At 45.0% G+C, this 21,335-nt stretch overlaps 1 protein-coding gene across 1 annotated transcript in view; it reads right to left on the bottom strand.

The window, feature by feature from the left end:
- Positions 1 to 21,335, bottom strand: part of CNTNAP2 (contactin associated protein 2) — a 2,823,191-nt gene that overhangs the window by 385,289 nt on the left and 2,416,567 nt on the right. Inside the window, exon 15 of the mRNA XM_075315157.1 lies at positions 18,576 to 18,703. Coding sequence (XP_075171272.1) covers positions 18,576 to 18,703 — 128 coding nt within the window. The remainder of the gene's footprint in view (positions 1 to 18,575; positions 18,704 to 21,335) is intronic.

Below are 21,335 nucleotides of genomic sequence, written 5' to 3'. Positions count from 1 at the left end.
TGCAGAGCGCATCTGCCTGCGTTGCACACTCCAACTAATTATAACGAAGCCATTATACTAGCAAACACTCAGTGTACCTAGTGGCATCCTATACGTGGCTATTGGACTTTGCTATAGTCCCACTAGTGCCAAGACATTTGCAGAGCGCATCTGCCTGCGTTGCACACTCCAACTAATTATAACGAAGCCATTATACTAGCAAACACTCAGTGTACCTAGTGGCATCCTATACGTGGCTATTGGACTTTGCTATAGTCCCACTAGTGCCAAGACATTTGCAGAGCGCATCTGCCTGCGTTGCACACTCCAACAAATTATAATGAAGCCATTATACTAGCAAACACTCAGTGTACCTAGTGGCATCCTATACGTGGCTATTGGACTTTGCTATAGTCCCACTAGTGCCAAGACATTTGCAGAGCGCATCTGCCTGCGTTGCACACTCCAACTCATTATAACTAAGCCATTATACTAGCAAACACTCAGTGTACCTAGTGGCATCCTATATGTGGCTATTGGACTTTGCTATAGTCCCACTAGTGCCAAGACATTTGCAGAGCGCATCTGCCTGCGTTGCACACTCCAACTCATTATAACTAAGCCATTATACTAGCAAACACTCAGTGTACCTAGTGGCATCCTATACGTGGCTATTGGACTTTGCTATAGTCCCACTAGGGCCAAGACATTTGCAGAGCGCATCTGCCTGCGTTGCACACTCCAACTAATTATAACGAAGCCATTATACTAGCAAACACTCAGTGTACCTAGTGGCATCCTATACGTGGCTATTGGACTTTGCTATAGTCCCACTAGTGCCAAGACATTTGCAGAGCGCATCTGCCTGCGTTGCACACTCCAACTAATTATAACGAAGCCATTATACTAGCACACACTCAGTGTACCTAGTGGCATCCTATACGTGGCTATTGGACTTTGCTATAGTCCCACTAGTGCCAAGACATTTGCAGAGCACATCTGCCTGCATTGCACACTCCAAGTTTTTTAAACTCAGCCATTATACTAGCAAACAGTCAGTGTACCTAGTGGCATCCTAAACGTGGCTATTGTACTTTTGTCAATTCACAGTATTGGAACGTTATTTGCAGCACGTCTGCCTGCATTGCACACTCTAACTTTTTTAAACTCAGCCATTATACTAGCAAACAGTCAGTGTACCTAGTGGCATCCTAAACGTGGCTATTGTACTTTTGTCAATTCACAGTATTGGAACGTTATTTGCAGCACGTCTGCCTGCATTGCACACTCTAACTTTTTTAAACTCAGCCATTATACTAGCAAACACTCACTGTACCTAGTGGCATCCTAAACGTGGCTATTGTACTTTTGTCAATTCACAGTATTGGAACGTTATTTGCAGCACGTCTGCCTGCATTGCACACTCTAACTTTTTTAAACTCAGCCATTATATTAGCAAACACTCACTGTACCTAGTTGTATCCTAAACGTGGCTATTGTACTTTTGTCAATTCACAGTATTGGAACGTTATTTGCAGCACGTCTGCCTGCATTGCACACTCTAACTTTTTTAAACTCAGCCATTATACTAGCAAACACTCACTGTACCTAGTTGTATCCTAAACGTGGCTATTGTACTTTTGTCAATTCACAGTATTGGAACGTTATTTGCAGCACGTCTGCCTGCATTGCACACTCTAACTTTTTTAAACTCAGCCATTATACTACCAAACAGTCAGTGTACCTAGTGGCATCCTAAACGTGGCTATTGTACTTTTGTCAATTCACAGTATTGGAACGTTATTTGCAGCACGTCTGCCTGCATTGCACACTCTAACTTTTTTAAACTCAGCCATTATACTACCAAACAGTCAGTGTACCTAGTGGCATCCTAAACGTGGCTATTGTACTTTTGTCAATTCACAGTATTGGAACGTTATTTGCAGCACGTCTGCCTGCATTGCACACTCTAACTTTTTTAAACTCAGCCATTATACTAGCAAACAGTCAGTGTACCTAGTGGCATCCTAAACGTGGCTATTGTACTTTTGTCAATTCACAGTATTGGAACGTTATTTGCAGCACGTCTGCCTGCATTGCACACTCTAACTTTTTTAAACTCAGCCATTATACTAGCAAACAGTCAGTGTACCTAGTGGCATCCTAAACGTGGCTATTGTACTTTTGTCAATTCACAGTATTGGAACGTTATTTGCAGCACGTCTGCCTGCATTGCACACTCTAACTTTTTTAAACTCAGCCATTATACTAGCAAACAGTCAGTGTACCTAGTGGCATCCTAAACGTGGCTATTGTACTTTTGTCAATTCACAGTATTGGAACGTTATTTGCAGCACGTCTGCCTGCATTGCACACTCTAACTTTTTTAAACTCAGCCATTATACTACCAAACAGTCAGTGTACCTAGTGGCATCCTATACGTGGCTATTGGACTTTGCTATAGTCCCACTAGTGCCAAGACATTTGCAGAGCGCATCTGCCTGCGTTGCACACTCCAACTAATTATAACGAAGCCATTATACTAGCACACACTCAGTGTACCTAGTGGCATCCTATACGTGGCTATTGGACTTTGCTATAGTCCCACTAGTGCAAAGACATTTGCATAGCACGTCTGCCTGCATTGCACACTACAACTTTTTTAAACTAAGCAATTTTACTAGCAAACACTCACTGTACCTAGTTGTATCCTAAACGTGGCTATTGTACTTTTGTCAATTCACACTACTGCAAATCTATGTGCAGCACCTCTGCATGACAACCTCGTGCTCTGTTTTTAATAAGCTATAATGATAGCACAAAATACTGCCATTTTGTGGCATCATAGAACTGGCTGTTGTATTCCATTAGTGCCCCACTGGTGACAAGCTATTTCTAGCACCTCTACATCACACCCTCATGCACATTTTGCTACGCTAATGTTATAGCAAACTCATGGAATTCATTGCTGCATTTCATAATTCGGAGGGATAGAAAGTCAGGCTTCCTTTAGCTTTTCCTTCTGTTCATAGACAGCATCTCCAACACAAATTTCCCCTCCACGTCTAAGTGTGGAGAGGCAGCTAGTGCGCATGCGTGTGCCGATGTACCCCAGCTGCAGCATAATTACAGTGTTTCGCCTAGTGAGTATGCTCAGCCTGACTGTGCCATTCCTGACGCTAAGTTTTCATTTCGGGATACAGCGCATGCTCCCACACTAAGTGTGAAAAGCCTCTTTGCACAGGTGCTTGCATTCCGTGCCGGGTCTAAGTCCTGTTTTGGGCATAGACACCATGCTAAAGCTGATAGTCTTTTTTCAGAGACTGTATTTCATGCTACTGAGCATGCTCAGGCACTTCCTGCATCAGAGACTAGGTCCGGTAATGAACTCTTTGGCCCTGGCCCTGATGTGGGGGTCCCATATAGACCACAGGGCATCAGGTGTCCTCCCAAATGGCTTGCAGAGGCCCACACCTATGACTTGTCACCGCATTATTGATGCTCAGACGATGACTGGTGAGGTGTTTGGGTCATGGCAGCCATGAGGTCATCATTGAAGTTGCGTTTCCAAATAGGACGCTAGTTATGCCACTCATGACGTGTCACTCTACTTTTGTCTCCAGGAGGTGCATTGTGGTTCACCCTGGTTTGGGGCGGACCCAGGTTATAAAAGGGGCTGGAGCCAACAAGGAGGTGCGCAGTCTTCTATTATGCTCCGAAAGAGCACACCTCCATGTGTTGAACCCATTGCGGCTTTAGGCCAGAGGTAGGCAGGGATCGGGTGGTGGATGCAGGCCACCACCACAGTTGGTAACGCAGAACGGTTAAGACCAGCTCCTGTCCTAACAGTCCTGCTTGTGCAGCCCAGTGGCATTAACAGGCCTGCTGCTGCTGATGCGCCTGCTGTCCACAGGTGTGGCCCCTACGCACACGGTCAGCGTACTCAATGGCCCCTGTGTTGTTAACAGGGAGTTCCTGAGCTGGGTGGGCATGTGGACCCTGTGACGCTAACAGGGCTCACAGTCTCCAGATCCGAATGGCGTCTAACTCGGTTCAGGCTACTATTAGTTTCATAGCCACACAGCTCTGTATCCTCCACCAAACCTTCAAGTTGCCAACCTCTCCTTTTCCAACTGGGAGCACGGTGGACACTGACTGCTGATGGGGATATATACCTTTCTCTTTCTTTTCTTATTAATTTTCGTTATATAGCGGTCACAGATTATATACCACTTTATCCAAATCTGCCAGTCCCACTGTAACAGATGTTGTTTCTTCAGCAAATGTTACAGTTGCTTAACCACCAAATCCACGGACCAAAACTTTTTTCCCCTTTCCAACACACCTGTTCCCCTTTCCAACAGCATCTGTCCTTTTTCAACTCATTTTGGGATATGACCAAAAGTGCAACTGTGCAGGGACACCGTACTCAACGCCATCTCAGCACAGCAGCCATCCCTCGGTCCCTCCGATGTGGACAAGTAAAAGACCATTTCCTCCTATCCATGACAAAGCGTTGAGATTCACTCTGTGCAGCACTGGTGTTTAGTGGACAAGTAGATCTAAGATTGCGTACCACATTCTGCAGATACTCCTGTATACGTGCGTCTATTTCTATGGCAGGAATTAGTTCGCCAAATTTTGTCTTGTACCGGGGATCTAACAGTGTGGCAACCCAGTATTCAGGATTAGTTCAAATTCATACAATCCGAGGGTCATGTAGGTAGTGCAGCAAGAAGGCGCTCATGTGTCTTGTGCATCCAGGAGGACCAAGTCCTTGGTGTGTTGGTGGCAGAGAGGTGAGAATCGTGCATCCTTCCTCTGCCCTCTACCCACAACCTCGCACAACCGAAATGTGAGCAAGCTCTCACTCATCTGCTGAGTCTTCCATGCCCATCGCCAGTTTGTCCTCCATTTCTTCATGGGCTCCTGCACTTTCATCAACACTTTTTGCTGATACTATGCGCCCTTGTTAATCCCTCTCCCTCACCATGAATGCCGCATAGGTGCCGCTGACCATCTGGACCTCGTAGATCTTGTTATCCCTTCCGCATATGACTCCTCCTGTACTTCCTCCCCTTCCTCTTGTCCCAACACCTGACTCAGAATAATAATTACAGTGTGCTCCATCATGTAGATGACCAGAATTGTCACGCTGAGAATGACATTGCCAGTGCTAAACATCTTCGTCGACATTTCAAAACTGTGTAGCAGGGTGCATAGGTCCTTGATCTGACACCACTCCAGCAGCGTGATCTGCACCACCTCTGGATCAAGTTATCCCAGGCTATATGTCTTACCGTATTTCAGCAGGGCTCTGCGGTGCTGCCACACACGCTGCAACATGTGCAGATTCCAATTCCTGCGTGTCGAAACATCGCATTTACGGCGTTTAACTGCCAGACCCTAAGACTTCCGGAGTGATGAAAGTTGTTGAGCTGCTGTGTGCGCACGATGGAAGTGAGCACATAGCGAGCGTGCCCACTGCACAAGGCCATGTAGGCCGTGATGGTGTTTTAAAAATTGCTGGCGAATTCGGTTCAACACGTGAGCCCTAAAAGGCACGTGTGTCACATTGCCCTGAGGATGGCCCGCAGCCAGGTTTGCATCATTGCCGCACACGGCTGTTAAGTCACCAACGTAGTCCGCTCCGTCAATTTGTACTCCGGTTGCCAGGTGACAACGTGTTCCTTTCATGAATAGTGCTGATGATGTGAGAGAAGTCGATGCCAGCGGCGCAGGTGGACGCAGGTTATGCTCACCCACTGGGCTGCATTACCTTGACAGATGCAGAATCTCTGGCTGAATGTAGCTGGTGGGTATCTCACAGATGAAATACCATCATTCAGCTACAACCAATGGGAAGACACCACACCCTTTTTTATGCCCATCCTGTCTGCAGACCACTGCCAGACATAGCTATGAACCTCTGGTTAATTTTACCCCCAGTTCAGTTTTATGATTTTGTGTGCTTGTTACCTGACTACTTTTCCTGCTTGCTGTTTATGTACCTTGTTGGCCGATACGCATTTCAACTCTGCTTGTTTTCTGATTCTTTCCTGGCCGTCCCATTCTGTTCCTGTTCCTCAATTAATGTTTTGACCCTGCCTGACTACTATTCTCTGTAATAGCGGTGTGACTCACATTTCCCATACATTTCAAAGTAAAGCTTTGACCGCCTGATGGCATTGAGCTCTGCTGCCAGCATAGTAAGGAGGTGTGTGGTAGTCCTTGTGCGCAGTTGCAAGGAAGGGTGGCCTGACCACACAGGGTTTGCGCCAAGGTAGAGGACCCACACGAGGTTGAAGAGGCAGAAGCAGTGTATTAACTTCTACATACAGAACAAGGATTGAAACAACTCGTGGGGACGGCAAGACTTGTACAGCAGACCCTTCTCCATCTCTCACCATAGTTTGCCAGTGCCCAGTCAGTGACATGTAATGACCCTGTCTATGCTTACTGGTCCAAGTATCTGTGTTGAAATGCACCCTGTCGCACACAGATTTTCTCAAGGAAGTGGTGATGTTGTGTGCGACATGCTGGTGTAGCGCGGGCATGCTTTTCTTGGAGAAGCAGTGGTGATTGGGCATGTGGTACTGGGGCACAGCGACAGACATAAGGTCTGTAAAATCCTGTGTGTCCACTACGCGTAAAGGCAGCATTTCGGTAGCCAACAGCTTACAGAGGGATAGAGTCAACCACTTAGCTTTGTCATGGGTCGCAGTAAGTGGCCTTTTATTTGACCACATCTGAGGGAAAGAGATCTGGCTGCTGTCTGTAGACGGTGTTGAGTAGGGTGTCCCTGGAAAAATGCAGGTTTGTGAGAAAAGTGCAGGCGGAGACATGATGTTGCCTTCATCTTGCCTTCAGATCTGTTCATCTTGTATCATTTTTAAAAAACACATCAAGCAAGGGTTACTCCAAGCGGAGTCTACCTTTTTTCCCAACATTGGGCACACAGACACCCCATCAGTGGCAGCACTTGTGCCCTAGTTGCAAACAGGATGTTTTGATTTGCATCAAGCACATTCCAAATCCACAAGCATTTACTCTCCCCAGGATGACACAGGGGGAGTAAATTCCTTCTGGATCCATGACTTGTTCATTTTGATGAACGTCAGTGTGTCCACATTGTCACTGGACAGACGCGTGCGCTTATCTGTCAGCACACACCCAGCAGCACTGAAGAAGACACGTTCAGAGACAACGCTGGCAGCTGCACACGACAAAATCTCCAAGGCGTAACTGGAGAGCTCTGTCAATTTTTCTAGATTTGAAGCCCAAAAGGAGCAAGGCTCCATTTGCAAAGTCATTGCATCGATGTTCATTTGGAGATATTCCTGTATCATCCTCTCCATCCGTTGACTATGTGTCAGACTTGTTGTCTCTGGTGGCCTTGCAAAGGAGGGTCTAAAAAAATTATGAAAATATTCCATAAAATTGCTGTTACCAGCACCAGATACGGTCCTACTGGTACGGGTAGACTGTTGAAGATGACGATGCCGTCCCATGTTTGTCAAGTTACAACTGGGAGAATCACTCCCTTCACCTGCACGGTTGTTTGGTGTAAAAGCCGAGCTAAGATCGAGTAACAGCTTATGCTGATACTCCAGCATACGTGCGTCCCTTTCTATGGGTGGAATTATGTCACAAAATTTGGACTTGTCCCGGGGATCTAATAGTGTGGCAAGCCAGTAGTCATTATCACTTCTAATTTTGACAATCCGAGGGTCATGTTGGAGGTAGTGCAACAAGAAGGCACTCATGTGTCTTGCGCAGCCATGCGGACCAAGTCCACGCTGTGTTTGTGGCATAGAGGTGCTAACTGTTCTTTCTTCCTCTGACATCTCCCCCCAACCTCTTTCAACTGAATTTTGACCAAGGTCTCCCTCATCCGCTGAGTCTTCCATGTCCATGGACAGTTCGTCCTCCATATCTTCATGTCCTCCTGCACCTTCCTCAACATCTCGCCTGCTACCATGCGCCCTTGTTGATCCCTGTCCCCCATGGTCCCATGCCTGCCGCGTTGGTGATGATGAACGTCTGGACCTTGGTGATGTTGTTGTGTCTTGCGCATATGAATCCTCCTGTAGTTCCTCCCCTTCCTGTTGTCCCACCCCCTGACTCCGAATAGTGTTTAGCGTGTGCTCCAGCATGTAAATGACTGTAATCGTCATGCTGATAATGGCATTGTCAGCGCTAAACATATTCGTCGCCATGTCGAAACTGTGCAGAACGGTGCATAGGTCCTTGATCTGAGATCACTCCATCAGGGTGATCTGCCCCACTTCTGCATCTCGTTGGCCCAGGCTATACATCATGACGTATTGCACCAGGGCTCGCCGGTGCTGCCACAGTCGCTGTAACATGTGGAGAGTTGAATTCCAGCGTGTCGCCACATCGCATTTCAGGCGATGAACCGGCAGGCCGAAAGACTTCTGGAGCGATGCAAGTCGCTCAGCTGCGGCGGTTGAACGGCGGAAGTGAGCACTGCAGACAGTTTACGTGCCCTGGTCAGAAGGCCATCTAGGCCGGGATAGTGTGTTAAAAATTGCTGGACAACAAGGTTCAACACGTGAGCCATACAAGGCACGTGTGTCACTTTGCCCAGGCGAAGGGCCGCACCCAGGTTTGCAGCATTGTCGCACACGGCCTTACCAGGCTGCAGGTTGAGTGGAGACAACCATTTATTAAACTCGGACCGCAGAGCTGACCACAACTCCTCAGCTGTGTGACTCTTATTCCCAAGACATGTCAAGCTAAAGACCGCCTGATGCCGTTGCGCTCTGCTGCCAGCATAGTAATGAGGGGTGCGTGATTCCTTCTGCGCAGTGAGAACGCTGGTGGCCTGACCAGGCAGGCTTGGGGCGGAGGTGGAGTACCCAGATGAGGTGGAGGATGCAGAAGCAGTGGCGGAACTTGGACAGACAGAGGATTGACACACAAGTCGTGGGGACGGCAAGACTTGTGCAGCAGACCCTTCACCATCTATCAACATAGTTACCCAGTGCCCAGTCAGCGACATGTAACGTCCCTGTCCATGCTTACTGGTCCAAGTATCGGTGGTGAAATGCACCCGTTCACACACAGAGTTTCTCAAGGAAGCGGTGATGTTGTGTGCGACATGCTGGTGTAGCGCGGGCACACCTTTCTTAGAGAAGTAGTGGCGACTAGGCATCTGGTACTGGGGCACAGCGACAGACATAAGGTCTCTAAAATCCTGTGTGTCCACTAGGCGGAAAGGCAGCATTTCGGTAGCCAACAGCTTACAGAGGGATAGAGTCAACCTCTTAGCTTTGTCATGGGTCGGAGGAAGTGGCCTTTTATTTGACCACATCTGAGGGACAGAGATCTGGCTGCTGTGTGTAGACGGTGTTGAGTAGGGTGTCCCTGGAAAAATGCAGGTTTGTGAGGAAAGTGCAGGCGGAGACATGATGTTGCCTTCATCCAACGTAGGTGCTATCGATGTCTGAGAGAGCTGTACACACTCACTTGTTTCCCCTTCCAAACCAACTGACGACCTACCAAGCAAACTGCCTGTTGCGGTTACAGTGGTGGAAGTTTTGCGTGGAAAAACAGGTGTGACAGCTGTCCCCACAGTCCTAGAAGATGAAGAGCGCGCGGATGCACTGGAAGGGGCGGGCGGTGGATGGTTCGCTCCGCTAGGCCGCATTGCAGCACAGTGAGCTTCCCACCGGGATCTATGATATTTATTCATGTGACGATTCATGGAAGAAGTTGTCAAACTGCTGAGGTTTTGACCTCTACTAAGAGAATCATGACAAATTTTACATATCACATGATTTGGGCGATCTTTTTCTATGTCAAAAAAGGAACAGGCTAGGCAAGGCTTAGAGGCCATGCGACCTGTTGATGCACCCCGAATAATGCTCATAGGCAGAGTGGTGGCTGAGGATGCAGTTGTAGACGTGCTACCAGTGCTCCGACTCTGTCCAGGAAGGCGCAAGGTAATTTCGTCGTCGGTTGCATCCTCCTCCACCGCCTCTGTTGACCTCCTCGAGTGCCTGACTGGGGGTTGACAGTAGGTGGGATCTAGAACTTCATCATCAATTGTTGTGTTTGCACTCCCCTCCCCCTCAGACCGAGCCTCTTCTTGCCCTGACCGAATATTTAAGTTGTCATCCCAATCGGGTATCTGCGTCTCATCTTCATCAGTATGTTCCTCATTGCCTATAACCACAGTTGTTGGAAAGGCAGCATTTTGGTAGCCAACAGTTTGCATTTTATGAAAGTCAACCTCCAAGCCATGTCATGCCCTTCTAAAAGCATGTATAACACAGCGAGGGGACTCCAACCACAGTCTCCCTCGTTTCCACTCACTGGGCCACACACACCCCACTTGACTGGCATCGGTTGAGCTCCCTTTTGAAAAAGAAAAAGATGCTTTGCATGAAGCACTCTCAAAAATACGCGTGCCTTTCCCGTCCCCTGGCTGACCCAGGGGAAGAAAAGTCCTCTGAGAGCCATGACTTGTTCATCTTGGTTCTTTTAGAGACACAGCGAGGGGACTCCAACCACAGTCTCCCTCGTTTCCACTAACTGGGCCACACACACCCCACTTGACTGGCATCGGTTGAGCCCCCTTTTGAAAAAGAAAAAGATGCTTTGCATGAAGCACTCTCAAAAATACGCGTGCCTTTCCCGTCCCCTGGCTGACCCAGGGGAAGAAAAGTCCTCTGAGAGCCATGACTTGTTCATCTTGGTTCTTTTAGAGACACAGCGAGGGGACTCCAACCACAGTCTCCCTCGTTTCCACTAACTGGGCCACACACACCCCACTTGACTGGCATCGGTTGAGCCCCCTTTTGAAAAAGAAAAAGATGCTTTGCATGAAGCACTCTCAAAAATACGCGTGCCTTTCCCGTTCCCTGGCTGACCCAGGGGAAGATTAGTCCTCTGAGAGCCATGACTTGTTCATCTTGGTTCTTTTAGAGACACAGCGAGGGGACTCCAACCACAGTCTCCCTCGTTTCCACTCACTGGGCCACACACACCCCACTTGACTGGCATCGGTTGAGCTCCCTTTTGAAAAAGAAAAAGATGCTTTGCATGAAGCACTCTCAAAAATACGCGTGCCTTTCCCGTCCCCTGGCTGACCCAGGGGAAGAAAAGTCCTCTGAGAGCCATGACTTGTTCATCTTGGTTCTTTTAGAGACACAGCGAGGGGACTCCAACCACAGTCTCCCTCGTTTCCACTAACTGGGCCACACACACCCCACTTGACTGGCATCGGTTGAGCCCCCTTTTGAAAAAGAAAAAGATGCTTTGCATGAAGCACTCTCAAAAATACGCGTGCCTTTCCCGTCCCCTGGCTGACCCAGGGGAAGAAAAGTCCTCTGAGAGCCATGATTTGTTCATTTTGGGTCTTTTAGAAACACAGCGAGGGGACTCCAACCACAGTCTCCTTCGTTGCCACTAACTGGGCCACACACACCCCACTTGACTGGCATCGGTTGAGCCCCCTTTTGAAAAAGAAAAAGATGCTTTGCATGAAGCACTCTCAAAAATACGCGTGCCTTTCCCGTCCCCTGGCTGACCCAGGGGAAGAAAAGTCCTCTGAGAGCCATGACTTGTTCATCTTGGTTCTTTTAGAGACACAGCGAGGGGACTCCAACCACAGTCTCCCTCGTTTCCACTCACTGGGCCACACACACCCCACTTGACTGGCATCGGTTGAGCTCCCTTTTGAAAAAGAAAAAGATGCTTTGCATGAAGCACTCTCAAAAATACGCGTGCCTTTCCCGTCCCCTGGCTGACCCAGGGGAAGAAAAGTCCTCTGAGAGCCATGACTTGTTCATCTTGGTTCTTTTAGAGACACAGCGAGGGGACTCCAACCACAGTCTCCCTCGTTGCCACTCACTGGGCCACACACACCCCACTTGACTGGCATCGGTTGAGCTCCCTTTTGAAAAAGAAAAAGATGCTTTGCATGAAGCACTCTCAAAAATACGCGTGCCTTTCCCGTCCCCTGGCTGACCCAGGGGAAGAAAAGTCCTCTGAGAGCCATGACTTGTTCATCTTGGTTCTTTTAGAGACACAGCGAGGGGACTCCAACCACAGTCTCCCTCGTTTCCACTCACTGGGCCACACACACCCCACTTGACTGGCATCGGTTGAGCTCCCTTTTGAAAAAGAAAAAGATGCTTTGCATGAAGCACTCTCAAAAATACGCGTGCCTTTCCCGTCCCCTGGCTGACCCAGGGGAAGAAAAGTCCTCTGAGAGCCATGACTTGTTCATCTTGGTTCTTTTAGAGACACAGCGAGGGGACTCCAACCACAGTCTCCCTCGTTTCCACTCACTGGGCCACACACACCCCACTTGACTGGCATCGGTTGAGCTCCCTTTTGAAAAAGAAAAAGATGCTTTGCATGAAGCACTCTCAAAAATACGCGTGCCTTTCCCGTCCCCTGGCTGACCCAGGGGAAGAAAAGTCCTCTGAGAGCCATGACTTGTTCATCTTGGTTCTTTTAGAGACACAGCGAGGGGACTCCAACCACAGTCTCCCTGGTTGCCACTCACTGGGCCACACACACCCCACTTGACTGGCATCGGTTGAGCTCCCTTTTGAAAAAGAAAAAGATGCTTTGCATGAAGCACTCTCAAAAATACGCGTGCCTTTCCCGTCCCCTGGCTGACCCAGGGGAAGAAAAGTCCTCTGAGAGCCATGTCCACATTGTCAGTGGACAGACACGTGTGCTTATCTGCCAGCAGACCCACAGCAGCACTGAAGACAGGTTCCGAGAGAACGCTGGCTGCAGGACACGACAAGATCCCCAAGACGTACGTGGCGAGCTCAGGCAATTTATCAAGATTGGAAGCCAAGAATGAGCAGGGCTCAAGTTGCACATTAATGGAATCGATGTTTCCTTGCATATACTCATATATCTGTGTGTCCTCCTCTTTTTCCTTGTCCAGCTCTTTTGTTTTCGCATGAGTATATGTCCTTGTCACTTTCCCATGTGTTGTGAGTTGTTTGTGACCTTTTGGACACCTTTGAGGGTGTTTTCTAGGTGCTTTTCTGTGTTTGTGATTGCCTGCCATTGTTTCCTATGCAGTTCGAGTTCGGTTCGTCGAACGTTCGACGAACCGAACTCGAACGGGAGGTCCGTTCGGCGAACCAACCTCGAGCCGAACCGCGACCGGTTCGCTCATCTCTAGTTACAATATTGTTGCAATTCAGCAGAGCTGTGTGAGCTGCAGCTGTGTTTGTAATAAGACAAAGCTCAGATCTCCTGTTCTGTGATAGTTACATGTCTCACACTAGTAATGCCCTATTATAAGGCTTCATATAAATGTATATATATACATATATGCAATAATGTAGTGACATCTTTTGAACTTTGGTTTCTCGCAAAGTCATCGTGTTGCCCCAACCTACATCTTACATGTTTCCATTACTGAGGATCTCCAGACACATATTCATACTTTACTATGAATAGCATTGACCTTATAGACTTAGTTGTCTATTAATCCACTTCCCCATTTTAAAACTATGGTGTCATTATATTTTTAGGACATTCCCATAAAACTAACTTTATATCGCACACCTGATAACATTTAGTTTTCTTTGTGAATTAATTGCAGATTCCAAGTTCTTTTGTCTCTAGGGGCAATTATTTTCTACCATTCTTACCAATAAAACATACAAAGTAGAAAGGACAAGTTTAGTTATCTCATCCATCTAAAAAAAAAAATCTAACATTACAAAGAAACAGATCTATTAATTACTTTACTTGATGAGCATGAAAATTAAACCCAGCACTTATATTCACCGTCTTCCACAGGACTGATTGCTGTTTGCTCAATAATAAACCTGGTTAATATGGAAATAAATAGCGGCGCTGATGGCATTAGCAGCAGCGCCCCATCTGTGTTGTGTTCCTTTTATGTTCCTACTATTATCTTTTATCACAAAGTAAGTATGATTGGCAGAAGTTTTCCATTAAGGACAAGGATGACTGCTGCTAAGACATTCTCTATTACTTTCTCTACTACAATGGCAAAATGTTGAACAAATGAAATAATTCTATAAGTGCTGTCAAAAACACTTTTACATTTTAAATAATGGTTCTACAAACCATTCAGGCTTAGAAGGCAAGTCTTATTGGCCAGCTCAATTACCCTAGAAAATGTCACATTATCATTACTCATAGAAATATTATGTTCCTGCTGACGTTTGTACTTTCATTTACACTGAACTAAAATGTAAATCCAACACTTTTGTTTTTGCTCCAATTTTTCATGAACTGAACTCTAAGATCTCGGACTTTTTCTATGTACAGAACAGGCCTTTTTTACTCAAATATTGTTCACAAATTTGTCTAAATCTGGGTTAGTGAGCACTGCTCTTATGCTGAGATAATCCATCCACCTCACAGGTGTGACATATCAAGATGCTGATTAGACAGCAGGATTATTACACAGGTGTGTCTTAAGCTGGCCACAATAAAAGGCCACTCTAAAATGTGCAGTTTCATCACACAGCACAATGCCACAAATGTCAGAAGTTTTGAGGGAGCGTGCAATTGGCATGCAGGAATGTCCCCCAGAGCGGTTGTATATGAATTGAATATTAATTTCTATGCAATAAGGGCTGCTTTACAAGCTACGACATCGCTAAAGCGATGTTGTTGGGGTCACGGAATTTGTGACACACATCCGGCCGCATTAGCGATGTCGTTGCGTGTGACACCTATGAGCGATTTTAAATCGTTGCAAAAACGTTCAAAATCGCTAATCGGTGACATGGGGGTCCATTCCCAATTATCGTTGCAGCTGCAGGTATGATGTTGTTCGTCGTTCCTGCGGCAGCACACATCGCTATGTGTGACACCGCAGGAACGAAGAACCTCACCGTACCTGTGTCCGCCGGCAATGAGGAAGGAAGGAGGTGGGCGGGATTTTACGTCCCGCTCATCTCCGCCCCTCCGCTTCTATTGGCTAGCCGCTTAGTAACGTCGCAGTGACACCGAACGCATATCCCCCTTGAGGGAGGGATTGTTCGGCAGTCACAGCAACATCGCTGAACAGGTATGTGCATGTGACGCTGCCGTAGTGATAATGTTCGCTACAGCAGCGATCACCACATATCGGCCTTACGACGGGGGTGGGTGCTATCGAGCTCGACATTGCCAGCAAATGCTAGCAATGTTGTAGCATGTAAACCAGCCCTAAGCCTTCTCTAAAGGTATTCTAGAGAATTTGGGAGTATATGTACTGTGAAACATATATTCCGTGTTGATTTTTTTTGTTCCTGCTGTATTAAAGCAACTGTTATCTCCAAGACCGTGTCTGTGGACTGTCCATCAGCTGTGGATACTGTGTGGGGGTGGATAGCAGGGAACATCAGAGCCTTGTAGACCACCCAGCTCAGCATTAGAGAAGTGGTGGTGAACGACCTGTGCTGATGTCACAATCATCGGAAAAACTGTGGAAGGAGAAGCGCAATAGGGTCTTACCAAAATAAAGAAACAAGAAGTGCAAGTAATCAATCACCTATTGAGGTTATAACAGTCATAACCCCTATAACAGCAAGGATAAATACAGGTGAACAGCTGCAGCCCCAGGTGTAGTATGTGGAGCGTAGTATAGGAAACGGGTAATTCAGCTGAGCTATCACCACATCAGGAACATATTAATAATTTATATCTTTCTTCTTTCATGCACAGGTCAACACATTTCAGGAGTCTCTGCTCCCTTCATCAGGACAACAGGTGAAAAAAACATAAAATATGCTAACTGCATTGCCATGTTGACATTAATACATACATACTCACGTGATATCATAGGACAGCCCACTTTTCAAAAAACTTGGTGGGATCCTTCACAATAATTTTTTTTGAAAGGTGGGCTGTCTTATGACGTCACGGGAGTATGTATGTATATATGTCGACCTGGCTATGCAGTTGAAACGCGTTGGCCTGTGCATGAAAGAATAAAGACATAAATTATTAATACGTTCCTGATGTGGTGATAGCGCGGTGAATTACCTGTTTCCTATACTATGCGCTAGATGTTACAATTATGTGATCGTAATGGGAGACGCTCAGCAGAGATGTAATGTTGAAGGACCTGTGGTAATCAGCAGAAGAAAAGTGGTTGTGCAGGACCTGGGCTGGTGTCATGATCATGTGATCATAATGTGCGGAGCTCAGCAGAGAAGTGATGTTGAAGGACCTGTGGTGTAAACAAATACATTGATATGGGCATGAATAAGTTAAAAAAGATTCTTGTCTGAACTTGAGTGACAGTGAGTGATCCCAGAAAACGTGCCTTCCCTGTGACCGAAAAATAAGGTATTTATTGCATTCACCTAAGCATATAAAGTCTTTGTTTAAGAGAAATACATGGATTTTTTTTTTAAAAAGAAAACCATGTTAGTGGTGCACATTGCATCATTTAAAACACATTAGGGTGGTTTAATATAAAAAACAACATGACATGTTTTCTTTAAACTGAGGGATTAACTCGCAGGGGGGGGAGCCAGGAATTAGGACAACAAGACCGATTCCATCTTAGATTCAGATAGCGTTTGACGACAGTTAAGATCGAATGTGAAGATCAATGGCTACCAAAGGCTGCAGTTAGTGGATGTATGTATCTCCGAAGCAGCAGAACACCAACTGTGAGACAGTGTGATTTGAGGAAACAGATGGACTCATGTTTGGTCAACATTAGAAGCTAGTTCTCACCATGAACGGTGACCTCTGCTGAGAAGGGTTCAGAGAAAAACGCTTAGCTTAGGCTTGGGCAAACAGGCCGTTTAGAGAACGTATGTGAAATGAGGAACCTAGTTATGTCCAGTGGTGCTGTCAGTTCGCATATGATGACTCCCTGTAGGTGGGAGGATGAAGAGCCAATGGAGGCTATAATGTTTTTTACGCATGGTACCATGATGCTAGGCCAGGTGGTAGTAAATGGACTTAAGACACCAGTGAAAATAGCTACTGAGGAGAAAGAGGAGTATGTGTGTCTAATGGATTCCTTTACTAAAGAATTCGAGGACTGAGCCTTAACCATGGCTACTGCCCCAGGCCACCCTCATAAATGCATGGTCCCATGTTGCAAGGATCTGTACAATTCCTGGAACCTGAAAACATCCAAGTTGTTGCATGTCCAGCATACTCACCAGGCATGTCACCCATTGAGCATGTTTGGGATGGTCTGGATTGGTGAATATGACAGTATGTTCCAGTTCCTGCCAATATCCAACAAATTTGCACAGCCATTAAAGAGGACTGGGCCAACATCCACAGGCCACAATCAGCATTCTAACCACCCCAAGCAAAGATGTGTTGCATTGCGATGTGTTGCAAATGATGGTCTCACCAGATACGACTGGTTTTCTGATCCCAAGAGCCAACTAATACTGTAAAACTGCACATTTCAGAGTGGCCTTTTATTGTGGCCAGCCTAAGGCACACCTGTGTAATACTCATACTTTCTAATCAGTATCTTGATATTCCACACCTGTAAGGTGGATAGATTATCTCTGCAAAGGAGCAGTTCTCACAAACACAGATTTAGAAAAAATTGTGAACAGTATTTGAGAGAAAAAGGCCTGTTCTGTGCATAGAAAAAGTCTGTAATATTTGAGTTCAGTTCATGAAAAATTAGGAGCAAAAACAAAAGTGTTGCATTTACATTTTTGTTCGGTGTACTGTATATTAATAAAGAGGATCTGTCACCAGGTTTTTGCTGCCCCATTTGAGAGCAGCTTTATATAGAGGCAGAGACCCTGATTCAAGCAATATGTCACTTACTTTTATTGTTGCTGTAATTTTTATAAAATCACTCTTTTACATTCTGCAGCTATAGCAGTTCTCTGAATACTGAGCTCTGTATTGGTCACTGATTATCAGCTTTCTGTGTTCATTGTGCATAGGAAGAAAGCTTCTAATCAGTTAGGAGGGATGGGTTACACAGAGAACATAAATATGGAGGACTGCACAGAAGCAAGTTTACTTCTTCTTGAGTGATAATCTCCTGCCTATTAACAGTGATTATATCAAAACTGCAGTAAGCAGCCCAGTAAATTAAGCATTGCTAGAATATGACTCTATGTTATGCTGGTCTCAGATTAGGTAGCAAAAACCTGTTGAGAAATTCCCTTTAAGGATAATTGATGATTAATCATTATCAGTTAATATTATGTAAGTTACAGAATAAGTAATCATTTTTTCATAATAACCAATCAGAGTTCAGATTTTATTTTCTGAGCTCATAGTGAAAATGAAATATGGACTCTGATTGGTTATTAATGGTAGACATAAAGCGGGTTTTGTAAGTACAAGCCTTTTGCATTTATATAAACATACATTTAACATATACATTCTAAATTCTTTGCTCTAAAGCAGTGCTCCCCAATTCAGTCCTCAGGAGCCACCAACAGTGCATGTTTTTGGGATTTCCATAGCATTGCACAGGTGTTGAAGTGATTGTGTAGGTAATTAGATTATCCCCTATGCCCCACGCAATACTAAAGAAATCCTGAAAACATGCCCTGTTGGAGGCTCTTGGGAACTGGAGTTGGAGAACATTGCTCTACAGCGTAATGGTCAGATGTCTGACTTACTGTCTCCATAACAGCGCAGAGGGTTAATAGTCAGCTTAGCCTCAGATGATGACCGATATGTATCTCCAACCACTATTTGAGTCACTGGTAGGTGATCTTTGTAAGACAAAATTCCATCATCCTTTCTCCTGTAACAGAAATGAGATATGATTTATGATATTTAGCTTAAATATGATAAATAAGTATATGTATTTGAAAGATTATTTGATCTAAATAGATATAAAATTCTATACTGAATAATTTTTTAAGATATATTTATAGCTATTGTGGCTGTGTTTGATACAGATCTCTAAATCTCTTGCATAGACCTAAATTAATGAATCAAGAGAATATAATTTCGTGCAGCACTCCCAGGAACCAGAGTGATAGTGTATCTGACTATATCCGAGATAAAAAAACATATTGATAGGGACTTAAGATTGTGAGCCCCAATAGGGGACAGAGTTGTTGAGGTATGTAAAGCGCAATGGAATTAATAGTGCTATATAAATGAATAAATATTATTATATTATTATTATTATTATTAATAATATTTTTTACCAACATCAATAAAGTAACTACAATGCGTTTCGGCCATGCATGGCCTCCGTTAATTAAAAATAAAGAAACACACATACATTTCTGTACATACAGTGTGTCCACCCATATCCTGTCCACCGCCATTAGCTTGAGAACGGCGGCAGCTATAGACATAGAAGTGGTGTCTAGGTATAGTAAAGTAGCCATGTGCTATGCAATGAAACCACCTATAGCGCCACTTGGTGGAAAAACACGGAGTTAGCATTTTTATCTCATAAACGGAACGAGATTGAGAAAAAAAGTGAATTACAAAGTTGTAGGGCATCATCAATTCAATACGAATCAATACCTTGCATATATAAATGCTATGATTAGAATGTGTAAAACTCACAAGGCTACATACGTGAAGCGATACCTCATAGAGACCTTCCTACAACTCATTGGGTATGGTGGCTGGGTGGAGTGGCCTCCACGCTCACCTGACTTGACCCAATTGGACTTCTTTCTTTGAGGTCACATCAAACAGCAGGTGTATGCATCCCCTCCACCAACATTGCAGTGTCAAGGGAGGAATTTGGGTGAAGACTGTTAATGGAGTCTTCGTTTGGGATATTCAGAGACGGTGCCATATTAGCTGTATACCAGTGCCGATATATCAATGTATCAGACAATGAATACATAAGACATGTTCTCCTTGAGCCAGCATCACCAACTGACCCGTGTATTAGATGGATCCAAATATACAATATGCATGTATAACCTTGAAGCTAAACAGGGAGTTTTCCACTCCTTAATTTCTTACAGCACATTGTTTGTTTCTTGCACATTCTTTCTGTGTGAAGCTACTGATAAGACTTTTACTCATCATTAAGAGACTTTCATCGGTTGTACATCTGTTCTCATTCTTGGTAACCCCTTCATGACTATACAACTTTAAATTATATTATGGGTCTATGCGTTGGCTACATAGACACACAGATAATTATGCAACTACATCTACATTTTGATTATTTATATACACAGATATTCTTATTACGTTTGAACAAACAAGCTATAGCTTAGACGACCTCCACAGTAGGACCTACGACGACATATCACAGATGCTTGTGCAAACGTTTCACCTACCATATTGCACAACATGCAGCAAGATACAGTATGCTGTCCAGAGTCCATATGTGCATTGCAGCTGACGGTGGCCACTTTGAGCATCAAAGTTAACTGAGCGCCATATGCATGACCAGCATTCAAAGTTTTGGGGGGCTCATGGGTTTCATATCATAGCATTTCTGTATGCAAGGTGTCGATTCATATTGAATTGATGATGCCCTACAATTTTTTAATTCACTTTTTTTTTCTATCTCATTCTGTTTTCGAGATAAATATGCTAACTCCGTTGTTTTCCACCAGGTGGTGCTATAGGTGGTTTCATTGCATAGCACATGGCTACTTTACTATACCTAGACATCACTTCTATGCCTATAGCTTCCGCCGTTCTCAAGTTAATGGCGGTGGACAGGATATGGGTAGACACACTGTATAAATGAACTAACCATCTCATTCAATCCCTAGGATTAAATAGACTGAGGATTGGTAAGGGTGGAGTGACACCAGGGGGTGGCGATAATTGAACAAATCATAAACCCAAAAGAATTTTAGGAGGATTCAATGATCCTAGAGTTTTTACCACCATCAATAAAACTTTTTCTGGGATACACTCTGGTTCCTGGGAATGGTGCACAGAATTATATTCACTTGCTTCATTACTCTTTTGCAGAGGTCCAAGAGATGATGCATTTCACACCTTTTGTGGGAGCAGCATACCTGGTTGGGTACACCTTGCTGAGGCAGACAGGAGTGAACTATGCTTTATGTATTTTCCAATCGTTGAGTGTAATTTAATCCATTTGCATTGTATCACATGCAACTATGCTTAGATTAGTGCCACACTGTCTTCCCTTCCCCATTCTCCTTTCCCCATAGAGGTTTCTGGTCCATAGACCTTAATTAAGATAACTTGCTGGCAGATTTCAGTAACCACAAAAATGATTTTCAATTGATATCTTCCATGCTCTTCCATGCTATTCTGTACTTGAGAACATGGTGCTGAACCAATAAGAAATCCTTTATTGTCTCAAGTGACCAGATTTTATTTTTTTTTCCTAAATCCACCATACATTTTTTGGTATTTACAAAGGGGTCAGTGCCTACAGAGTAATTATTCTGAGCTGCATAAACACCCCT

Source organism: Anomaloglossus baeobatrachus, chromosome 6 (genome assembly GCF_048569485.1).
Source record: "Anomaloglossus baeobatrachus isolate aAnoBae1 chromosome 6, aAnoBae1.hap1, whole genome shotgun sequence".
Taxonomy (NCBI): Eukaryota; Metazoa; Chordata; class Amphibia; order Anura; family Aromobatidae; genus Anomaloglossus; species Anomaloglossus baeobatrachus.
Note: the sequence above shows the minus strand (reverse complement) of the source record. Positions and strands in the feature narration are given on the sequence as shown.